Source organism: Hypanus sabinus, chromosome 11 (assembly GCF_030144855.1).
Source record: "Hypanus sabinus isolate sHypSab1 chromosome 11, sHypSab1.hap1, whole genome shotgun sequence".
Lineage (NCBI taxonomy): Eukaryota > Metazoa > Chordata > Chondrichthyes > Myliobatiformes > Dasyatidae > Hypanus > Hypanus sabinus.
In genome coordinates, this window is record NC_082716.1 from 113,869,111 (window position 1) to 113,893,977 (window position 24,867).

The 24,867-nt window shown below is 45.2% G+C and overlaps 1 protein-coding gene across 1 annotated transcript in view; it reads right to left on the reverse strand.

Annotated features, from left to right (window-relative positions):
- The window catches only part of ppp1r37 (protein phosphatase 1, regulatory subunit 37), a 138,945-nt gene that overhangs the window by 39,116 nt on the left and 74,962 nt on the right, over window positions 1-24,867 (reverse strand). Inside the window, exons 4-9 of the mRNA XM_059985181.1 lie at window positions 24,654-24,754; window positions 22,004-22,123; window positions 13,718-13,868; window positions 12,565-12,720; window positions 9,763-9,875; window positions 7,304-7,445 (exon numbers count right to left, since the gene is read on the reverse strand). Of these exons, the coding sequence (XP_059841164.1) occupies window positions 7,304-7,445; window positions 9,763-9,875; window positions 12,565-12,720; window positions 13,718-13,868; window positions 22,004-22,123; window positions 24,654-24,754 (783 nt within the window). The remainder of the gene's footprint in view (window positions 1-7,303; window positions 7,446-9,762; window positions 9,876-12,564; window positions 12,721-13,717; window positions 13,869-22,003; window positions 22,124-24,653; window positions 24,755-24,867) is intronic.

The following is a 24,867-nucleotide window of genomic DNA, read 5'->3' on the forward strand; positions in this document are numbered from 1 at the left end:
TGAGGACAATATGAGTGAGATTGATGTTCTGACACATGTTGATATTAAGGGAGAAGAGATGTTGGAGTTGTTAAAATACATTAGGACGGATAAGTCCCAGGGGCCTGACGGAATATTCCCCAGGCTGCTCGAGGAGGTGAGAGAAGAGATTGCTGAGCCTCTGGCTAGGATCTTTATGTCCTCGTTGCCCACAGGAAAGGTACCAGAGGATTGGAGGGAGGCGAATGTTGTTCAAAAAAAGGGTAGTAGGGATATTCTGGGTAATTATAGACCAGTGAGCCTTACGTCTGTGGTGGGAAAGCTATTGGAAAAGATACTTAGAGATAGGATCTATGGGCACTTGGAGAATCATGGTCTGATCAGGGACAGTCAGCATGGATTTGTGAAAGGCAGATTGCGTCTAACAAAGTCCTGACGAAGGGTCTCAGCCCGAAATGTTGACTGTTTGTTTTCACGGATGCTGCCCGACCTGCTGAGTTCCTCCAGCTTGTTTGTTCGTGTCTAATAAGTCTGAGCAGGTCACCAGGCATATAGATGAGGGTAGTGCAGTGGATGTGATCTACATGGATTTTAGTAAGACACTTGACAAGGTTCCACATGGTAGGCTTATTCAGAAAGCATGGGATCCAGGGAAGTTTGGCCAGGGGGATTCAGAATTGGCTTGCCTGCAGAAAGCAGAGGGTCATGGTGGAGGGAGTGCATTCAGATTGGAGGGTTGTGACTAGTGGTGTCCCACAAGGATTGGTTCTGGCACCTCTACTTTTCGTGATTTTTATTAACGACCTGGATGTTGGGGTAGAAGGGTGGGTTGGCAAGTTTGCAGACAACACAAAGGTTGGTGGTGTTGTGGATAGTGTAGAGGATTGTCGAAGATTGCAGAAAGACATTGATAGGATGCAGAAGTGGGCTGAGAAGAGGCAGATGTTCAACCCAGAGAAGTGTGAGATGGTACACTTTGGAAGGACAAACTCCAAGGCAGAGTACAAAGTAAATGGCAGGATACTTGGTAGTGTTGAGGAGCAGAAGGATCTGGGGGTACATGTCCACAGATTCCCTGAAAGTTGTCTCACAGGTAGATAGGGTAGTTAAGAAAGCTTATGGGGTGTTAGCTTTCATAAGTTGAAGGATAGAATTTAAGAGTCGTGAGGTAATGATGCAGCTCTATAAAACTTTGGTTAGGCCAAACTTGGAATACTGTGTCCAGTTCTGGTCACCTCACTATAGGGAGGATGTGGAAGCATTGGAAAGGGTACAGAGGAGATTTACCAGGATGCTGCCTGGTTTAGAGAGTATGCAATATGATCAGAGATTAAGGGAGCTAGGGCTTTACTCTTTGGAGAGAAGGAAGATGAGAAGAGACATGTTAGAGGTATACAAGATATTAAGAGGAATAGATATAGAGTGGACAGCCAGCATCTCTGCCCTAGGACGCCACTGCTCAATACAAGAGAACATGGCTTTAAGGTGAGGGGTGGGAAGTTCAAAAAGAAGGTTTTTTACTCAGAGAGTGGTTGGTGCGCGGAATGCACTGCCTGAGTCAGTGGTAGAGGCAGATACACTAGTGAAATTTAAAAGACTACTAGACAGGTATATGGAGGAATTTCAGGTGGGGGGAGTTATATGGGAGGCAGGGTTTAAGGGCTGGCACAATATTGTGGGCTGAAGGGCCTGTACTGTGCTGTATATTCTACGTTCTATAATTCCCATCAGTGTCTTTTTACCCTTGCAGTTTCTTAACTTCAGCCACAAGGATTCTACATCTTCTGATCCTATGTCACCTCTTTTTACGATTCCAGTTTTCACCAACGTTGCTACCACCACCACCACCTCTGCCTACTTGGCTGTCTTTGGATGTAAAGCTTCCAAATTATGACCATCTTTCAGCCACGACTCAACGATGCCCACAACATCATATCTGCCAATCTTTAATTGCACTACAACCTCATCTAACTTATTCCATATACTGTCCGCATTCAAGTACAACACTTTCAGTCCTGCATTCATCACCCTTTTCGATTTTGGCCCCCCATTACACTTTAACATCTCACTGACTGCAATTTTGCCCTATCATCTGCCTATCCTTCCTCACAGTCTCTATGTACACTGCATTGACTTGAATACTTACTGCCCTGTCCTCAGCCCTATCACTTTGGTTCCTACTCCCTCTGCAAAATTAAATGCTCCCCAATAGCTCTAGCAAACCTGCTTGCAAGGATATTGAAGCAACACACACAAAACGCTGGTGGAACACAGCAGGCCAGGCAGCATCTATAGAAAGAAGAACAGTCAACGTTTCGGGCCAAGACCCTTCGTCAGGACTAACTGAAAGGAAAGACAGTAAGAGATTTGGATTCCAGACCTAACCAATTCCCTTCTACCACCACTCTCCTCCGTCTAGCAAAATTAGTTTTTAGTCTCAATAATTTTTTCTTTGGCTCCTCCCACTTCCTCCAAACCAAAGGTGTAGCCATGGGCACCCGCATGGGTCCCAGCTATGCCTGCCTTTTTGTTGGCTTTGTGGAACAGTCCATGTTCCAAGCCTATACGGGTAACCGACCCCCTCTTTTCCTTTGCTACATCGACGACTGCATTGGCGCTGCCTCCTGCACGCATGCTGAGCTCGCTGACTTCATTAACTTTGCCTCCAACTTTCACCCAGCCCTCAAATTTACCTGGTGCATTTCCGACACCTCCCTCCTCTTTCTTGACCTTTCTGTCTCCATCTCTGGAGACTGCTTATCTACTGATATCTACTATAAGTCTACAGACTCTCACAGCTACCTGGACTATTCCTCTTCCCACCCTGTCTCTTCCAAAAATGCCATCCCCTTCTCACAATTCCTCCGTCTCTGCCACATCTGCTCTCAGAATGAGACTTTTCATTCCAGGACGAAGGAGATGTCTTCCTTTTTAAAACAAAGGGGCTTCCCTTCTTACACCATCAACTCTGCTCTCAAACGCATCTCTCCCATTTCCCACACATCTACCCTCAACCCATCTACCTGCCACCCCACTTGAAATAGGGTTCCCCTTGTCCTCACCTACCACCCCACCAGCCTCCGAGTCCAACGTACATTTCTCTGTAACTTCCACCACCTCCAACGGGATCCCACTACCAAGCACATCTTTCCCTCCCCCACTTTCTGTTTTCTGCAGGGATCGCTCCCTACGCGACTCCCCTGTCCATTCGTCCCCTGCAACCCTTCCCACCAATCTCTCTCCTGTCACTTATCCTTGTAAGTGGAACAAGTGCTACACCTGCCCTTACACTTCCTCCCTCACCACCATTCAGGGCCCCAGTCAGCCCTTCCAGGTGGGGTGACACTTCACCTGAGTCGGCTGGTGTGGTATACTGCGTCCGGTGCTTCCTGTGTGGCCTTTTATATATTGGTGAGACCCGATACAGACTGGGTAGCCTCCAACCTGATGGCATGAACATCGACTTCTTTCACTTCCGTTAATGCGCCCCCTCCCCTTCTTACCCCATCCCTGATATATTTAGTTTTTCCCCCCCTCTTTTTTTTTCTCTCTCTGCCCATCACTCTGCCTGTTCTCCATCTCCCTCTGGTGCTCCACCCCTTTCTTTCTCCCTAGGCCTCCTGTCCCATGATCCTCCAGCTCTGTATCCCTTTTGCCAATCACCTTTCCAGCTCTCAGCTTCACCCCACCCCCTCCTGTTTTCTCCTATCATTTCGCATCCCCCCCCCCCCCCCCCACTTTCAAATCCCTTACTATCTTTCCTTTCAGTTAGCCCTGACGAAGGGTCTCGGCCCGAAACATCAACTGTGCTTCTTTCTATAGATGCTGCCTGGCCTGCTGTGTCCCACCAGCATTTTGTGTGTGTTGCTTGAATTTCCAGCATCTGCAGATTTCCTCGTGTTTGCAAGGATATTGGTTCCCTTTGGGTTTAGGTGTTACCCATCCCTTTGTATAGGTCATACCTTTTCCAGAAGAGATCCCAATGATCCAGAGATCTGAAACCCTGTCCCCTGCACCAATTACTCAGCCACACATTCATCTGCCAGATCATCTTGTTCTTACACTGAGCGGTGTGTGGCACAGGCAGCAATCCAGAGATTACTACCCTGGTGGTCTTGCTTTTCAGCTTTCTGCTCAAGTTCCTACATTCTCTCTTCAGGACCTCCTCCCTTTTCCTATCTATGTCACTGGTACCAATATGTACTATGACTTCTGGGTGTTAACACCCTTCCTTTAGAATGCTGTAGACCTGACCAGTTACATCCCTGACTCTGGCACTTGGGAAGCAACACACCATCTGGGTGCCTCTTTCATGTCCACCGGATCTGCTGCCTCCTCTTCGAATTATGGAATCCCCTTATCACTACTGCAGTAAGATGAGAAAATCAGCAGTCGCTGGAAATCAGAACAACACACACAAAATGCTAGAGGAACTCAGCAGGCCAGGCAGCAACTATGGAAAAGAGTCCTGATGAAGGGTCTCGGCCTGAAACATTGACTGTTTACTCTTTTCCATAGACACTGCCTGGCCTGCTGAGTTCCAGAACTTCGTGTGTGTCATTACTGGAGTCCTCTTCCCCTCCCCTCCCCACCATGCTTCTGAGCCACAGAGAAAGAGGCAGCGTCAGAGATCATGTTGCAGCAGCTTCCCCCGGTAGGTCGTTCCCCCCACCAACAATATCCAAAGCAGTGTACTTATTATTGAGGGGAATGGCCACAGGGGCACTCTGTACTGACTGATTCCACCAAGGTGCACCAATGAACGCCACAGAAGATCCTTGTGGCTCTATCTATCTTTATTATCTCTATTTTTCCCTTTCAGGGTTCTTTTGAAGACCCTGACCTAGAGTTACACACCGACTTCGATTCTTTGTGGGAATGGGTCCCGCTCTCGGGGTCTCACGACTGGCCGCTATTTGACATAGCGAGGACGCGGCCAAGAAGATTAGCGCACCTTCAGGCTTCCAGGATTCTGTGGCTCTGGAGTTGGGCAGACTCAAGGTCAGTATCGCCGCGTGATGTGTCATAGGAGTACAGGGAAGATCGAAAGTAGCAAGCTGGCTGCTGGTTGTGTGCCGAAAGACACGAGTTCTTTGGGCACACAGCTCAGAAAAAGTGACGCAACAGACTTTTAACATCGTAAATCAGCACGTTGTTTGTTATATCTCCCCTCTCGCTGTGAAACAGGGACACCTCGTTTTCCCTTATAAGGGAGAAAGGGAGCCTGTGGTATGTCGAATAGTAGTCTTTGAGGTACTGCAAGTCTGTGTCTTTACTGATGCTTTGCTGCACACTTGAGTGTTTGGTGGCAGGCACCGATGCATTTTTTGCTAGTGGGTGGGTGTTGTTTTGCTGCTGTTTATGCGTGGGTGGGGGAAGCTTTGGGGTTCAAACATTTAACTGTCATTCATTCTTTGGGGCACTTTTTGTGGATGGTTGTGAAGAAAAAGAATTTCAGGATGTATATTGTATACATTTCTCTGACATTAAACGTACCTTTGAAACCTTTGAAGACTCTAGAACTCCTCCTCAAGTATATAAGTATATGGTTTCAATACACATCTGTATTTTGTACTATTACTTTTTAATGCCACATTTTGTATCCTATTTTGTACCTCAATGCTTACATTTCATATTTTAAAATATATATTTTTGACTAAGCAACTTTGCAACTATAATTTCCTTCAGGATAAATAAAGTTTTATCTTATCCTATTTCACTCCCTTTCCCCTCTCCTAACAATCATCCTGGTCCTGCCTCCTCAGGGGTGATTACCTCCCTGTAAGCTCCTGTCACCTCCTCATTCTCCCTTATGAGCTGAAGGTCATCAAGCTGCCTCTCCAGTTCCTTAACACGGTCTCTGAAGAGCTGCAGCTCGGTGCCACTGGTGCAGATGTGGCTATCGCTTGAGCGAACCCTAATGCGAGTGATATTTTGGACCAGAGTGTCACCGGATTCTATGATCCAGGAGAGCATCAGCCCTGAGCTCAATGCTATCCTAACCAGACAGCACTTCAACTGCAACCTCAGTTCCTTTTCCATAGTAAAGGAGCTCCAGCAAAAACGCAGAACAGAGCACATTACTGGCCCTTTGGCCCACAATGCTGTATCGACCATTTACTTACTCTAAGATCAATCTAACCCTTTCTTCCTACACAGCCCTTGATTTTTCTATCATCCATGTGCCTAAGAGTTTTTAAAAAACTGTCCCTAACATATCTGCTTCTAGCAGCATCCCTGGCAGGACGTTCCATGCACTCACCAGTCACGGTGTGCAAAAAAAAAATCAGCTCTGATATCCCCCATGTACTTTCCTCTAGTCACCTTAAAATTCTTATGCCCCCTGGAGCTTCCCTTTAAATCTCTAAGTTAATGTGGACAGGACTCTAGAGGTGGCCTGTCTTGGGGTTGTGATTGTAAGTGGGCGGGTGGATGGCAGGAAGGGATAGACACGTTTTGATCATTTGCTGTTGCTATTGTTATACCAAAGACTGAAGATTGGGAGACTGGAAGTCAAGACCCAATGGCCAAAGTCCTGGGTCTTTGAATCCACTAGGGAAGTTGGAGGTCCGATATCTGTGAGTCCACATGTCCAATAGAGAGTTTTGGCTCAGAAGCAGTGCATTCTGGGGTTAATGGACTGTGTGATGGACAAGTGGGTGGGTGGATGGCAAGGAGGAAAGGGGACTTGCTTTGCTGTTGTACTGCTGAACAATCTGGATATGTTATGTTGACAATGAAATGTATGGCATCCCCCAGCACCTCCTTAGGTTGTGTTGGTTGTTAATGCAAATGATGCATTTCACTCTGTTTCAATGTACATGTGATAAGTGAATCTGGCACTAAAACACAAATCAGAAAATCTAGGACAATGCTGTACATCAGCCATCATTAACTTACCCTTCAAATTACTTCATCAGAAATTAGACCTTCAGATATAGGAGCAGAATTAGGCCATTTGGCCCACTGAGCCTGCATCAACATTTCATCACGGCTGATCCATTTCCCTCACAGTTCCAATCTCCTGCTTCCTCCTCATATCCCTTCATGCCCTGAGTAACTAAGAACCAATCAGCCTCTGCCCTAAATATACCCAATGACTCAGCCTCCACAGCAATGAATTCCACAGATTCACCATCCTCTGGCCATAGATATTCTTCCTCAGCTCCATTCTAAAAGGATGCCCTTCTATTCTGAGACTGCATCCTCTGGTCTTAAACCCTCCCACCACAGGAATTGACCTTAAACCGCTGAATCGGATGTAAGTAATCACTGACCTAATTTTCCAGTCACGTGTATGATCAGGCTGTCCCTTGGCACATACCTTCACAGGTGAGCTTTGTAGACGCCAATCCTAATCGCAGAACTGATCGGTTTGCAATCAGCCCATCTTTTAATTTATGCACGCCCTCATTCCCTATAGCATTGTGACCGAGATTTAACGTCTCCAAACTCAACGTGTAGGGCTGAAGGAGAAGAGGAAGGAAAAAGAATCTGTTCAAATTCAACTTAAATCAGATTGTTGACATTACAAAGAAAACTTTTCCTGTCAGGAGTTAATTAAAAGTACAGAAAATAGCCTGAAATTCAGTAATTCAATGAAAGCTTACTGGTATTAACATGAACATAGAATGTTACAGCAGACCCTTCAGTCCACAATGTTGTGCTACTCTTTTAACCTGTTTTATGATTAATCTAACCAATCCTTCCTACATAGCCCTCCATTTTTTCTTTCATCAATGTACTTATCTGAGCATCACTTAAATGTCCCTTTTGTACCTGCTACCACTCTTTGCAGGGCAATCCACACACCCTCCACTCACTGTGTAAAAATACTCATCTCTGACAACACTCCTATACTTTCCTCCAATCATCTTAAAATTATGTCATTAGATTATCCCCTTCAAGAGGACCACAACGGTATTGTGGTTTGTGTGCTTCAATGATCCAGAGAGCTATGTTGGCTGGAGTCAGGGCTTTATGCTTTGGCTCTTAGTAGGGTCACCCATGCCATACAGGTCAAAGGGTAGAGGGAAGACTAAGAGTGGTCCACTGGTCCTCCAGGTTCAGGAGGTCAGCTCAGGTCTAACAACCCTGACTGGTCAAACAAAATTGTCACGGAAACAGCAATGAAGAATTCTACATCTGTGGGCGATGGTATTCCTGAGTCTCCACACAGCACTTGCGTGACTGATAGTAAAACAAGAGGAAGCTACTGACATGAAAGCCATGAACACCACCAAAGATGGAGGACTTTCATTGCTGCCCTAAACTTCAATGGCTTAATGGGCAAATTAAGAATTTAGATTAGCCACAACATCTAGATCATGCCTTCTTCTCATTGCTACCATCAGCAAGGACATACAAAAGCCTGCAGGCACACATTCAGAGATTCAGGAACAGCTTCTTCCCATCTACCATCCATTTTCTGAATGGACATTGAATCCGTGAACACTACCCTGGTACTTTTTTAAATTTCTATTTTTGCACTACTTACTTTACTATATACATACACACAGCAATTCAATTCCCCCCCCCCCCCCCCCCATTATCATGTATTGCAATGTACTGCTGCTGTAATTCCAACAAATTTCACTATGTATGCTGGTGATATTAAAATCTATTCTGACTCTGCAGCGGGGCATCCTTTAGATGGTACACACTGCTGTCACTACTCTATGAAGGTGGTGGACTGAGTGAATGATGGGGTGCCTAGCAGGCACGCTGCAAGATCTTGTATGGCATCGAGCTTCTTGCGTATACTTGAAGCTGCTCTCACCCAGTCAAAGATTGTAAAAGCTTTCTTGAAGTTCACATTGATATTATAAATACAAGGAAGTCTGCAGACGCTGGAAGCCCAGAGGAACACACACAAAATGGTGGAGGAACTCAGGAGGACAGACAGCATCTATGAAAATGAGTCGATATTTCTTCAGCAATGAGAAGGAAGGGGGAGGATGGCTGGAAGGTGAAAGGTGAAGCCAGGTGTGTAGGAAAGGTCAAGGGCTGGAGAAGAAGGAATCTGATGAGAGGAGAGTGGACCATGGGAGAAAGGGAAGGAGAAAGGGCACCAGGGGTGACAGGCAGATGAGGAGAGGTAAAAGTTCAGAGTGGAGAATAGAGGAAGAAAGGAATGGGGAGGGAGTGGTGGGAGAAAAAAAAAAGATACTCACGCCATCAGGTTGGAGGCGACCTAGATAAGGTGTTGCTCCTCCACCCTGATGGTAGATTCTTCTTGGCACAAGAGTTGGTCACAGACTGGTTTGATATTAAATAGGGCAATTACATCTCAAGTTGAGGGGACTTGTGGAGAAGCGATGTGGAAAATTGTAACATCAGAATTGCTGGTCTCTGCTCTCGTTGTGATAGGAGCGACATCTCCCTTGCTGGGGAGAGAGCGCCTGTACGAGATTGCAAAGAGCTGGGTTATGGACTGTAATTTTGATGGATCAAGGGGGATTTTGCTGTTGTTTGCATGGTGGTGGGGATGGGGTCGGTACTTCTGCTGGCGCAAGTGGGGGGAGGGAGGTTGATGCTTTTGTGGAGGTAGGGAGCTTCAGGGCTTTGATGTTCTATCATTCATTCTACAGGGTCTTGTTTTGTGAATGTCTGTTAAGAGTACAAATTTCAGGTTGTATACTGTGGACAGTAAAGGTACCAAAATGAAATAACAGGAAGTCAAAGTCATGGTCATAAAATGCCCACAGTGGTGTACAGTTTACTCAATGCAAGGAGAGATAACAGTGAAGGGATATAGTTTACAGTATTGGTCATTTAACTCACCAGGGCAGCTGCCATATAGGTCATTCCATTGTGGGTTAACTGATTGTTCCACAAAACCAATGTAACCAGACCCTGTCTCTGCTCCTTCAACCCATCAGATATGTACGCCAAACCTGGAAATAAAGTATAGTGCAGTCAAACTATGCTGATTTTTATTCACCTTTGGTTATTCCCTTTATTGCTGAAAACAAGTTTATTTTTGTGCATATGCCTTCCAGGCCAATCTTTGGGGCCAAATCCAAATGGCCAATATATAATGCACTGCAACACATGCAAAATGCTCCTGGAACTCAGCAGGCCACACAAAATCTATGGAAAAGAGTCAATAGTCAATGTTTCAGACAGACCTTTAATCAGGACGGGTCATATAATGCTCTGGTAATTTTAAACACAAGAAAGTGTCTAAGTAGCCAAAAGTAATCTACATAAATGCACTTTGCATCAGAGCTCAATGAGGAATAGAGATAAATAGGAGCTGTGAACTCCTGCCTGGCCCAGAGACACACCATATCGAGCACGTCACTCTCCGTAACTTCCACCATCTCCAACGGGATGCTACCACTAAGCAGATCTTTCCCTTCCCTCTGAACCCGCTTTCTGTAGGGATTGACTTCTATGCGACTCCCTTGTCTCTCCTCACTCATTTCCCTCCTCAAAGTTTAAAGTAAATTTATTATCAAAGCGCATATCAATATATACAACCCTTAGATTCATTTTCCTGTGGGCATTCAGTTGCCTCTACGTTTCCTCTCTCATCACCCTTCAGGGCCCTAAACAGAGTTTCCAGGTGGGACACCACTTCACTTGCAGGTCATCTATTGTACCTGGTGGTCCCAGTGTGGCCTCCTCTACATCAGTGAGATCTGATGTAAATTTGGGGGGAAAGGAACAGCTTTGTCAGGGATCTTCACTCTGCTTGCCACAAAAGACAGGATCACCCGATGGCCACACATTTCAATTCTGACATATCAGTCTATGGCCTCCTCTGCTACGAGGAGGCCAAAGTCAAGCTGCAGGGGCAACAAATCATACAGTATTCAATCTGGGTAGCCTGCAATCTAACCTCTAACTTCAAGTAATTTCTCCCCCTCCCTCCTTCTCCCTTTTTCTTTACCCCATTTTGGTTCCCCCCCCCCATCTCCTCGACTGCCCTTTACCTCCCTCTCGTTCCCCTCTTCCTTTCTTTTCTTCTTGGTCCACTCTCCTCTCTTGTCAAATATTTTCTTTTTCACCCCTTTACCATTTCCACCTGTCACCTTCCAGCTTCTTACTTATTCTCCTCTCCCCACCCACAAACTTTCCCCTTCACCTGGTTTCACCTTTGTCAGATTATACACTTTCTCATTCTCCTACCTTGAATCCAAAAAAAATTAGCAGGGGCCAATTCCCATGAATAAATTTGTACAAGTGCAGCACCTCTTCTTCCTTAGGAGTTTGCAAAGACTCAGGATGATCTATAAGTTACAAACTTCTCTGGTTGCGTCGTGACGTGTATATTGACTGGCTACATCATGCCCTGGTAATGGAAACACTAATGTCTTTGAATGGAAAATCCTACAAAAAGTAGTGGATTCAGCCCAGTCCATCATCAAGGACCCCTACCACCCAGGATGTGCTTACTTCTTGCTGCTGCCATCAGCACGGTACAGGGGCCTCAGGACTTGCACCACCAGGTTTGGGAACAGTTATTACCCCGAACCATCAGGCTCTTCAACCAAAGGGGATAACTTCACTCGGCCCATCACTGAAATACTCCCACAACCAATGGACTCACTTTCAAGGACTTTTCATCTCATGTTCTCAATATGTATTATTTGTTTATTTGCCTGTTTATTTGTTTATTTATTTATTTATTCTTCCTTCTTTATGTCCTTGCACAGTTTGTTGTCCTTTGTACTCTGGTGTGGTCTTTCATTGTTTCCATTATGATTATTATTCTATTATGGATATATTGAGTGTGCCTGCAAGATGATGAATCTCAGGGTTGTATATGGTGACAAACATGTACTTTGATAATAAATTTAATTTGAACTTTGAAGCTCTACAAATGTTCCCATGCTATTTCATGGAGGCTGTTCCTTTCAATCCAATATACTACTGGGAAAAGGACTTTGGACAGACAGAGCACCTCCTGTGCAATTATCTTCTGGTAGCCCATTGGTTACATCATAAACCTACATTGCAACATTGTGTATCTGGCCATTTTATTCGGTACATCTGTACATCTGCTCGTTAATGCAAATATCTAATCAGCCAATCATGTGACAGCAACTTGATGCATATAGACATGCAGACATGCTCAAGAGGTTCAGTTATCATTCCAATCAAATATTAGAACGGGGAAGAAATGGGATCTAAGTGACTTTGACTGTGGAATGATTTTTGGTGCCAGACAGGGTGGTTTGAGTATCTCAGAAATTGCTGATATCCTGGGATTTTCACACACAGCAGCCTCTAGGTTTACAGAGAATGGTGTGAAAACAAAAAAAAAGCCAGTGAGTGGCAGTTCTGTGGGTGAAAACACCTCATTAATGAGAGATCAAAGGAGAATGGCCAGACTGGTCAAGCTGACCAGGAAGGTGACAGTACCTGAAACAACCACACATTACAACAGTGGTGTGCAGAAGAGCATCTCTGAATACACAACACATTGAACCTTGAAGTGGATGGGCTACAGCAGCAGATGACCACAGACACGTACTCAGTGGCCACTTTATTAGCTATAGGAGTGGCCATTGACTGTACCAAGAGACTCAGCGCTGTCCAGAGATCAAGGTGTGACACACAATCTGTGCTGCATACCCGAGTCCAGAATATGATTGTTGCGCAGATCCATTAGCTGGATAGTGCAGTTGAACTTCAGCAGATTCCCCAGCTGAGCCGCGTCCTGGAGTCCATTCAGCTTGTTGTCCGCCAGGAAGAGCTCTCGCAGCGTCATATTCATCTTCAGGGCCGTTGCTGTTAGGAGGAAGAGCAGGCACACCTTGAGATAGTGGGAGAGTCTAAGACCGGAGGGCACAGCCTCAGAATACGAGGACGACCCTTTAGAACAGAGATGAGGAGGAATTCCTTTAACCAGAGGTTGGTGATCCTGTGGAAGTTATTGCCACAGAAGGCTGTGGAGGCCAAGTCATGGGGTACATTTAAAGAGCTTTTTAGGTTTCTGATAGTAAGGCTTCAAAGCTTACAGGGAGAAAAGGGATAATAAATCAGTCATGCTCAAATGGTAGAGCAGACAGACTGAATGGCTTAATTCTGCTCCCATGTCTTAGGGTCTTAGGTAGTATTCATATACCAATGGTGCTCTGCCCCATGACAAGCTCATTTCACTGATCTGCCTTTTGAATCAAAGTATCCAGACTTAACTTTCTAGGTACCTGCTTCTTGCATGCAGAGTTTATTCACAGAACAAAGTACAGCACAATATGGGCCCTTCAGGCCACAATACTGTGCCAACTCTTTACCTACTCTAAGAACGTACTAATCCTTCCCCATTTTTCTATCATCCAGGTCCCTATCTAAGAATTTCTTAAATGTCCCTAATGTACCTGCCTCTGTCACCATCCCTGGCAGGGCGTTCCATGCACCCACCACTCTCGGCGTAAAGAAACTTACCTCTGATATCTCCCCCTATACTTTCCTCCAATCACCGTAAAGTTATGCTCTATCATAATAGCCATTTCCATCCTGGGAAAAGGTCTCTGGCTGCTCACTCAATTTATGCCTCTTATCATCTTGTACGTCTCTATCAAGTCACCTCTCATCCTCCTTCACTCCAAAGGGAACAGCCCTATCCTCTTAAGCCATGCTCTCTTAATCCAGGTGACATATTGATAAATCCCTGCAACCCCTCTATCTTATTCGGCTATTACCTCAGTTTATCTTTTCTTCTTTAAAACACAGGAGGTCAGAGCCCCACCTCTGTTATGACTCGTGGCTAGATTTGGCATCTTACCCAGGAGCATGAGCGGTCGGCCGGATAAACTGGCATTCTCCAAATGAAGCACTACGAGGCTGCTGCTGATCCGCAACGCACGAGCTACAAAAGGCGCGGAGTGATCGAGCAGCGGTGTGTTCCTCGCATCCAGGTACTGCAGGCAGCTGGTCTGTAACAGGGAAGAGCAGGATATCAACAAAAAGGAATTTGTGCATGTTGGCAGGCGGGCTGCCATCTCATGATAGGTACAGTGGTATTGATCAGTCACACAGTAGGTTTTGGGTACCTGCAGATAAATCCTACATGCAAACTGAAGACGAACACAACCATTTTCCATTCGGTTCCAGCTTTATGGGCTACACAACTAAGATCTAGTATTGTGAGCAGTTTTGAGGAGCTTCATATCTTAAAAGGGGTGTGTTGGCATTGGTCAGGGTCCAGAAGATTAGCTTTATTTGTCATATATACATCGAAACATACAGTGAAATGTGTCATTTATGCTAACAACCAACAAAGTCCGAGGATCTGCTGGGGGCAGCCCACAATTCCAGCACCAACATATAACCATATAACAATCACAGCACAGAAACAGGTCATCTCGGCCCTCCTAGTCCACCTTAATCTCACCTAGTCCCACCTACCCACACTCAGCCCATAACCCTCCACTCCTTTCCTGTCCATATACCTATCCAATTTTACCTTAAATGACACAACTGAACTGGCCTCTACTACTTCTACAGGAAGCTCATACCACACAGCTATCACTCTCTGAGTAAAGAAATACCCCCTCGTGTTTCCCTTAAACTTCTGCCCCCAACTCTCAAATCATGTCCTCTCGTTTGAATCTCCCCTACTCTCAATGGAAACAGCCTATTCACATCAACTCTATCTATCCCTCTCAAAATTTTAAATACCTCGATCAAATCCCCCCCTCAACCTTCTACGCTCCAATGAATAGAGACCTAACTTGTTCAACCTTTCTCTGTAACTTAAGTGCTGAAACCCAGGTAACATCCTAGTAAATCGTCTCTGCACTCTCTAATTTATTGATATCTTTCCTATAATTCGGTGACCAGAACTGCACACAATATTCTAAATTTGGCCTTACCAATGCCTTGTACGATTTTAACATTACATTCCAACTTCTCTACTCAATGCTTTGATTTATAAAGGCCAGCGTTCCAAAAGCCTTCTTCACCACCTTATCTACATGAGACTCCACCTTCAGGGAACTATGCACTGTTATTCCTAGATCTCTCTGTTCCTCTGCATTCCTCAATGCCCTACCATTTACCCTGTATGTTCTATTTGGATTATTCCTGCCAAAATGTAGAACCTCACACTTCTCAGCATTAAACTCCATCTGCCAATGTTCAGCCCATTCTTCTAACCAGCATAAATCTCCCTGCAAGCTTTGAAAACCCACCTCATTATCCACAACACCTCCTACCTTAGTATCATCGGCATACTTACTAATCCAATTTACCACCCCATCATCCAGATCACTTATGTATATTACAAACAACATTGGGACCAAAACAGATCCCTGAGGCACCCCGCTAGTCACCGGCCTCCATCCCAATAAACAATTATCCACCACTACTCTCTGGCATCTCCCATCTAGCCACTGTTGAATCCATTTTATTACTCCAGCATTAATACCTAACGACTGAACCTTCTTAACTAACCTTCCATGTGAAACTTTGTCAAAGGCTTTGCTGAAGTCCATATAGACTACATCCACTGCCTTACCCTCATCAACATTCCTCGTAACTTCTTCAAAAAATTCAATAAGGTTTGTCAAACATGACCTTCCACGCACAAATCCATGCTGGCTACTCCTAATCAGATCCTGTCTATCCAGATAATTATTAATACTATCTCTAAGAATACTTCTCATTAATTTACCCACCACTGATGTCAAACTGACAGGTCTATAATTGCTAGGCTTACTTCTAGAACCCTTTTTAAACAATGGAACCACATGAGCAATACGCCAATCCTCCAGCACAATCCCCGTTTCTAATGACATCTTAAAGATCTCCGTCAGAGCTCCTGCTATTTCTATACAAACTTCCCTCAAGGTCCTGGGGAATATCCTGTCAGGACCCGGAGATTTATCCACTTTTAAATTTCTTAAAAGCGCCAGTACTTCCACCTCTTTAATTGTCATAGGTTCCATAACTTCCTTACTTGTTTCCCACACCTTACACAATTCAATATCCTTCTCCTTAGTGAATACCGGAGAAGAAATCGTTCAAAATCTCTCCCATCTCCCTCGGCTCCACACATAGCTGTCCACCCTGATTCTCTAAGGGACCAATTTTATCCCTCACTATCCTCTTGCTTTTAATATAACTGTAGAAACCTTTCGGATTTACTTCCACCTTATTTGCCAAACCAACCTCGTATCTTCTTTTAGCTTTTCTAATCTCTTTCTTAAGATTCCTTTTACATTCTTTATATTCCTCGAGCAATTCCTTTACTCCATGCTGCCTATATCTATTGTAGACATCCCTCTTTTTCCAAACCAAATTTCTAATATCCCTTGAAAACCATGGTGCTTTCAAACCTTTAACCTTTCCTTTCAACCTAACAGGAACATAAAGATTCTGTACCCTCATAATTTCACCCTTAAATGACCTCCATTTCTCTATTACATCCTTCCCATACAACAACTTGACCCAATCCACTCTCTCTAAATCCCTTCACATCTCCTCAAAGTTAGCCTTTCTCCAATCAAAAATCTCAACTCTAGGTCCTGTCCTGTCCTTCTCCATAATTATATTGAAGCTAATGCTATTGTGATCACTGGACCCGAAGTGCTCCCCAACACATACATCTGTCAGCTGACCTATCGCATTCCCTAACAGGAGATCCAACACTGCCCCATCTCTAGTCGATACTTCTATGTATTGTTGCAAAAAACTATCCTGCACACATTTCACAAACTCTAAACTATCCAGCCCTTTTACAGAATGAGCTTCCCAGTCTACGTGTGGAAAATTAAAATCTCCCACAACCACCACCTTGTGTTTACTACAAATATCTGCTATCTCCTTACACATTTGCTCTTCCAACTCACGCTCCCCATTAGGTGGCCTATAATACACTCCTGTCAGTGTTACTACACACTTCCCATTCCTCAATTCCACCCAAATAGCCTCCCTAGAGGAGCTCTCTAATCTATCCTTCCAAAGCACTGCCATAAGATTTTCTCGGACAAGCAATGCAACACCTCCTCCTCTGGCCCCTGCTACTCTATCACACCTGAAGCAACTAAATCCAGGAATATTTAGTTGCCAATCACACCCTTCCCGCAACCATGTTTCACTAATAGCTACAACATCATAATTCCAGGTATCAATCCACGCTTTAAGCTCATCCACCTTTCTTACAATGCTCCTAGCATTAAAACAGATACATTTAAGATACTCTCCACCCCTTCCTCTCTTTTCACCCCTAAAAATGCATTCAAATTTATTATCCTTTTCTTTCTTCTCCCCTACATCTTCGGGCTGAGCGCATCCCTTCTCCATCACCTGCCTTTCCTCCCTCACACACTGTCTATTTACTTGCTCTCCTGGTGAACTAACCTCCTCTCCCATGGTTTCCTCAAATTGATTCCTGCCCCCCCATCTTACTAGTTTAAAGTCTGCCCTGTAGCCCTAGCAAACCTCCCCGCTAGGATATTGGTCCCCCCAGGATTCAAGTGTAACCCGTCCTTCTTGAACAGGTCACGCCTGCCCCAGAAGAGGTCCCAATGATCCAGAAACTTGAATCCCTGCCCCAATCCCACAGCCACGCATTCATCCTCCACCTAATTCTATTCCTACTCTCACTGTCGCGTGGCACAGGCAGTAATCCCGAGATTACTACCTTTGCGGTCCTTCTTCTTAACTGCATTCCTAACACCCTATACTCTCGTTTCAGGACCTCTTCCCCTTTCCTACCTATGTCATTGGTATCTACATGTACCACGACCTCTGGCTCCTCACCCTCCCACTTCAGGATATCTTGGATGCGATCAGAAACGTCCCGAACCCTGGCACCAGGGAGGCAAATTACCATCCGGGACTCCCGATCACCTCCACAGAACCGCCTGTCAGAACCCCTGACTATCGAGTCCCCTATTAATATGGTCCTCTTTCTTCTATCCCTACCCTTCTGAGCTACAGGGCCGTCTTCTGTGCTGGAGGCCCGGCCACTGTCACTTCCACCAGGAAGGCTGTCCCCCACAACAGTACTCAAACATGAGTACTGATTGTGAAGGGGTACAGCCACCGGGGTACTCTCTCGTACCTGCCTCTTCCCCTTCCTGACCATGACCCACCTATCTGCCTCCCGTGGCCCCGGAGTGACCACCTGCCTGTAACTCCTCTCTATCACCTCCTCACTCTCCCTGACCAGGCGAAGGTCATTGAGCTGCAGCTCCAGTTCCCTAACTCGGTCCCTCAGGAGCTGCAGTTCGGTGCACCTGGCGCAGATGTGGACTTTCGGGAGGCTCGGAGACTCCAGGACCTCCCACATCCGACACCGAGAACAACAAGCTGCCCTCACACTCATACTTCCCGAAAAGTTACAGAGAAAGGTTGAACAAGTTAGGTCTCTATTCATTGGAGCGTAGAAGGTTGAGGGGGGATTTGATCGAGGTATTTAAAATTTTGAGAGGGATAGATAGAGTTGACGTGAGTAGGCTGTTTCCATTGAGAGTAGGGGAGATTCAAACGAGAGGACATGATCTGAGAGTTGGGGGCAGAAGTTTAAGAGAAACACGAGGGGGTATTTCTTTACTCAGAGAGTGACAGCTGTGAGGAATGAGCTTCCTGTAGAAGTAGTAGAGACCAGTTCAGTTGTGTCATTTAAGGAAAAATTGGATAGGTATATGAACAGGAAAGGAGTGGAGGGTTATGGGCTGAGTGCGGGTAGGTGGGACTAGGTGAAATTAAGAGTTCGGCACTGACTAGGAGGGCTGAGATGGCCTGTTTCCGTGCTGTGATTGTTATATAGTTAAAACTGAAAAATGACAAGAACTAAAAGATAAGCCTACTGTGCCCTCTTCCGCCTAAGCCCCCTGAGCCCAAGCCCTACACTCTGCTCCCGGCGCACTCCGCTGCCCGCAAACGAAGCTGCCCGCTTCTTAAGGCTGCGTTTTTTTTATATCTTCCCTCCTTCCCAGGCCTCCTCACGCGCCTGCGCAGTCCCGCCTCTCAGAACTCCGATCTGAGACGCAATTGGACAATTTGAAAATGGCCGCCGCCGCACTTCCTCTCAAAGCCTCGCTGTCCTCTTCCAAAAGAGAACTACCTCACTCAGTCGCTCCTTTTTTATATCTTCCCTCCTTCCCAGGCCTCCTCACGCGCCTGCGCAGTCCCGCCTCTCAGAACTCCGATCTGAGACGCAATTGGACAATTTGAAAATGGCCGCCGCCGCACTTCCTCTCAAGGCCTCGTTGTCCTCTTCCAAAAGAGAACTACCTCACTCAGTCGCTCCTTTTTTATATCTTCCCTCCTTCCCAGGCCTCCTCACGCGCCTGCGCAGTCCCGCCTCTCAGAACTCCGATCTGAGACGCAATTGGACAATTTGAAAATGGCCGCCGCCGCACTTCCTCTCAAGGCCTCGCTGTCCTCTTCCAAAAGAGAACTACCTCACTCAGTCGCTCCTTTTTTATATCTTCCCTCCTTCCCAGGCCTCCTCACGCGCCTGCGCAGTCCCGCCTCTCAGAACTCCGATCTGAGACGCAATTGGACAATTTGAAAATGGCCGCCGCCGCACTTCCTCTCAAAGCCTTGCTGTCCTCTTCCAAAAGAGCATGCTCACAACTCATTAACCTTAATCTTTACGTCTGTGTGTCTTTGGAATGTGAGAGGAAACTGGAGCATCCAGGGAAAACTCAGTCAATCATGGACTCCTTACAGAAGTGGTGAGAATTGAACCTTGATCACAATTTTTGGCACTGTAAGGCATTATGCTAACTGCTACGTGAATGATCCTGGGAATGGAACAGTTACTGTATGAGGAGCATTTGATGGCCCTGGGCCTGTACTCACTGGAGTTTACAAGAAGGTGGGGGGGGGCATCTCATTCAAACCTACTGAACACTGAAAGGGCAGATAGAGCAGCCATGGAGAGGATGTTTCAAATAGTTGGAGTCTAGGACTAGAGGGCACAGCCTCAGAATAAAAGGATGTTCCTTTAAAACAGAGGTGAGGAGGAATTTTTTTAGCCACAGAGTGGTGAATCTGTGGAATTCATTGCAACAAAGTCATTGTATACATTTAAAGCAGAGGTTGACACAGAGGTTAATAAGTAAGGGTGTCAAAGGTTACAGGGAGAATGCAGGAGAATGGGCTTGAGAGGAAAATAAGTCAGCCATGATGGAATGATGGAATGGACATGTTGGGCCAAATGGCCTAATACTGCTCCAATGTATTATTGTGAACCACAGTGGACAATAAACTTATCAAATAAGGTATGGAGGGAGAATTCAAGGGTTTAATGTTGAATCCTTTTCCAAAGAGGATTTCTAATTTACAGAATGTGGTTGCCCTTGGATTGGATTTACTGACCAGCCCAAGTTACCCCTGAAATGAGTGGTCAGCAGGTAATGCTGCTGAGCTCCAGCTCCAGCAGCCAGGGTTTAATCCTGATCTTTGGTGCTGTTTGTGCTCTCCCTGTAACTATGTGCATTTCCTCCCAATCCCAAAGGTATGCTGGCTTGAGGGTTACCAGGTTATTGTGTAGGTGGGTGACAGGAAATTTGGCATGGACGTGCACAAGAGAATAGGTTACAGGGAAATAAGTGGGATAGCTCCACTTTTACAGTGCAAATGAAAGATCTTGACCTGAAACAATAGGTGACTCATTTCCCTTCACAGATGCCACCTGGCTCTTGAGTCCCTTTAACGGTTCATTTTATTTTGCTTTTGTTCTTAGTTACCAAATCAGTTGGCACTGGCTGACTAGTCTCAGTACTGTACGTTTGGCAGCAGAGCACTACGTGGAAACTTGAGCCAGAGATTGGTGTGGTCTGGACATCAAATGCCCACACACCTCTAATGTTTGAACACTGTGTTGTTAAGTTATAAGTCACGAGGTTGGCATTGATCCGTATTGAAAAGTTTTACATTTCAGTTCTATAAAGTTATTTCATATTTTCAGCATCCTTTCTGAGAATACCATAAATTTGCAAAAGACATGGATGTTCAATTAATTCTTTCTTGTAGGCCCCGATAAAATCTCCACAGAGCACAGTGGTTATGTGAAGCCAGGTCCAGTGTCAGAAGTAGGGAGCACTGGTGCTTCCAGGCAGAGGGAAAGGAAACAGGTAAATTAGCAAATCATAAACACGAGGTAGTCTACAGATGCTAAAAATCTAGAGTAACGCACACAAAATACTGGAGGAGTTCAGCAGGCCAGGCAGCATCTATGGAAATGAATAAACAGTTGACGTTTCGGGCCAAGACCCTTCATCAAAACTGGAAGGGGGGGGGGGGTGGGTAAGATGCAAGAAAAACTATGGTGGTGGTGGGTGGGGGGGGGGGGGGGGGAGGAACCAAGCTGGCAGGTGATCAGTGAGACCAGGTGATGGGGAATGTGGATGAACTGAGAAGCTGCGAGGTGATGGGTGGAAAAAGCTTCTTCCCCTTTCCTTTCCAGTCTTGGCCTGAAATATCAAATCTTTATTCCTCTCCATAGACGCTGCCTGACCTGCTGAGTTCCTCCAGCATTTTGTGTGTGTTACTCTGACCATAGACACTGTCTGACCTGCTGAGTTCCTCCAGCATTTTGTGTGTGTTACTCTGTCCATTGACGCTGCCTGACCTGCTGAGTTTCTCCAGCATTTTGTGTGTGTTACTCTGTCCATAGACACTGTCAGACCTGCTGAGTTCCTCCAGCATTTTGTGTGTGTTACTCTGTCCATTGACGCTGCCTGACCTGCTGAGTTTCTCCAGCATTTTGTGTGTGTTACTCTGTCCATAGACACTGTCAGACCTGCTGAGTTCCTCCAGCATTTTGTGTGTGTTACTCTGTCCATTGACGCTGCCTGACCTGCTGAGTTTCTCCAGCATTTTGTGTGTGTTACTCTGTCCATAGACACTGTCAGACCTGCTGAGTTCCTCCAGCATTTTGTGTGTGTTACTCTGTCCATTGACGCTGCCTGACCTGCTGAGTTTCTCCAGCATTTTGTGTGTGTTACTCTGTCCATAGACACTGTCAGACCTGCTGAGTTCCTCCAGCATTTTGTGTGTGTTGCTCAGGTGAATTAGCAAGTAGCCCAAAGAAGTGAGGAGTTGTCCCTACCTTCCTCATCATGTGAGCTGCAGCCTGCCAGCCTCGTGTCCCGATGTGCTTATTGAAAGAGATATTCAACTGGGTGGCCGACTCATAGTACTCTATCATATCAAACAACGCCGACGCCCCCTATAGAAACACACAGTAGAATGGTACTTGGAAACAGCAAATTATATTTTAAACAAATTTGTTAAAAAGCTGGCAAGGCTATTCCGACATTGGGACCCTCATTCCATATTTTAGAATTATACACACACACACACTCTCTAATGTACATAGAAGAGAACAGGCATAAGCATTGCTGGAAACCACCGCTTTTTAAAAAATAATACATTTTATAAGATTTGTACTTTTGTTTGACAAACTCGTGTAGTTTTCACACTGGAAGAAAGCTGTATAGCAGCTAAACTTAACAGTTTATCACCTTTCTCATTTTTCACTGGTTAAGTATTAGCACATTACCCACGTGAACTACTGAACTTCCAGCCATCACCCAGGTCTCATCACACATGAAGCGCCAGTAGTGTTATTTTTAACGTATTGTAAATGCACCTTATGCTAAATACCAATATTCTGGAATATATATTTATTATTTATTAATTTATTTATGGGAATATTACTCTATGTGTTGTGTGGGAGAAGACAGGAGATTCTGGCTGAGAGGGAATATGGACCAGCCATCATGACACAGCAGAGGAGACTTGATGGGGCAAATGGCCTAATTTCTGTTCTTATAGCTCATTGGTCTTATATGTACTGCGCTATGCACTTTGGTCCAGAGGAACATTGTTTCATTTGACTGTATAGGTGTGTACAGCTGAATGACAATAAACTTGAATTTGAACTTGACAGAGTTAACTTTGGCTTGATTATTCTGTGTAGGCCCTCTGGGATTTTTAGTTACCTCAATGACATGATGCCCACACAAGTTGTGACTGAGACCAGTATTGTAAGGGTTAACAGAAGATAGTGCACAGGTTGACAGTGAGCTTTTGAGGGCTCCTCAACACATGGGCCATCATGTCCAGGACCCAATAATTCCCACGATGCATCTGTCCAGCTGGAGTCAGAGTACAGAGCACAAGTGAGCCACAAAGTTTAAGAGAAGGGCTTTATTCATGTGCCAGCTAACCAAGCAGGAGGGCATCAAAAAGGGCAACTGACACAAACAATAGTGAGCCACACATCGTTTAGATTGGCATTAACATAAATGTGTTCAGTACTGTTCAAAACTCATTATTATATTTTTTTTGTATGTAGCTGGGGTGCCTAAGACTTTTGCACAGTGCTGTAGTAATTTTATGTAGTGCACTGTACTGCTGTCGCAAATAATTTCATGACCCATGTGAGCAATGATAAACCTGATTCTGATATGGGTGGACTGAGAGTGGGAAATCAGGCAGGGAGAAGGGAAATCACAGAACATAGAAATTTACAGCAAATAACAGGCTTTTCGGCCCACAATGTTGTGCGAACCATGTAACCTACTCTAGTGACTGCCTAAAGCATAGTCCTCTATTTTTCTAAGCACATGTACCTATCTAAGAGGCTCTTAAAAGACCCTATTGTATCCACTTCCACCACCGCCATGCGCTGTGCAAAAAAATTACCCCTGATATTCCCTTGGTACCAACTTCCAAGCACCTTAAAACTATGCTCCCTCATGTGAGCCATTTCAGCCCTGGGAAAAAGCCTCTGGCCATCTACATGATCAATGCCCCTCATCATCTTATAACACCTCTATCAGGTCACCTCTCATTGTCCATCACTCTAAGGAGAAAAGGCCAAATACACTCAACTTATTCTCATAAGGTATGCCCTCCATTCCAGGCAACATCCTTGTAAATCTCTTCTGCAATCTCTCTATAGTATCCACATCCTTCCTGTAGTGAGGTGACCAGAACTGTACACAGTATTCCAAGTGGGGGCTGACTAAGGTCTTATATAGCCGTAACATTACCTCATGGCTCTTGAGCTCAATCCCATGGTTGATGAATGACAACACAACACTGTCAACCTGCGCAGCAGCTTTGAGTGTCCTATCAACAAGGACCCCAAGATCTCTCAGATCCTCCACACTATCGACAGTCTTACCATGTGTATTATATTTTGTCTCCAAATTGGACCTACCAAAGTGAACCACTTCACACTCATCTGATTTGAACTCGATCTGCCACTTCTAAGCCCAGTTCTGCATCCTATCGATGTCCCACTGTCTGATAACCCTCCAGACTATCCACAACACCCCCAACCTTTGTGTCATCAGCAAACTTACCAACCCACCCTTCTACTTCTTCATCCAGGTAAATCATGGTTGAGAAAAGGGAAAGGGAGAGGGGAGGGAGCGGGAAGCACCAGAGAGATAATGGCACTCTTTCTTGCCACCTGTTCCATGGTGCTCCAACATCCTTTGCTCCCACCAGATTTACAAACTCACTTGCTGCTCCACATTGACATTACTGTGCAGAAGTCTTAGGCACCCTAGATACAGTATCTACATGTGCCTAAGTAGTGTATATTGGATGAAATGTGGCCATAAATCCACACTAATACAGTAGTACTAACAAATCAGGAAAAATGATAGCAAGATGGAAAACGAAAACTAAGAATTGACAATGACAGAGGTCTATATATCTATAAAAGTATTTAAATAGCTCACATCTTCGTCCAGGTTGGTTGCCTCCAAATCCACTAGTTTGAACTGAACCCGTTTGAAAACCTCTTCCAAGGCCTCTGAAGCTTTGTAGTCCAGTTTCTCACCTGAAAAGAAAAAACTACTACTTTTGAATGAACTCAAGGGTTTAAATAAACTGACAGGTTCTCTGGTGCTCTGTTCTGGTGCTAGTCTCATTAAGTGTGACATAATGGTTTCA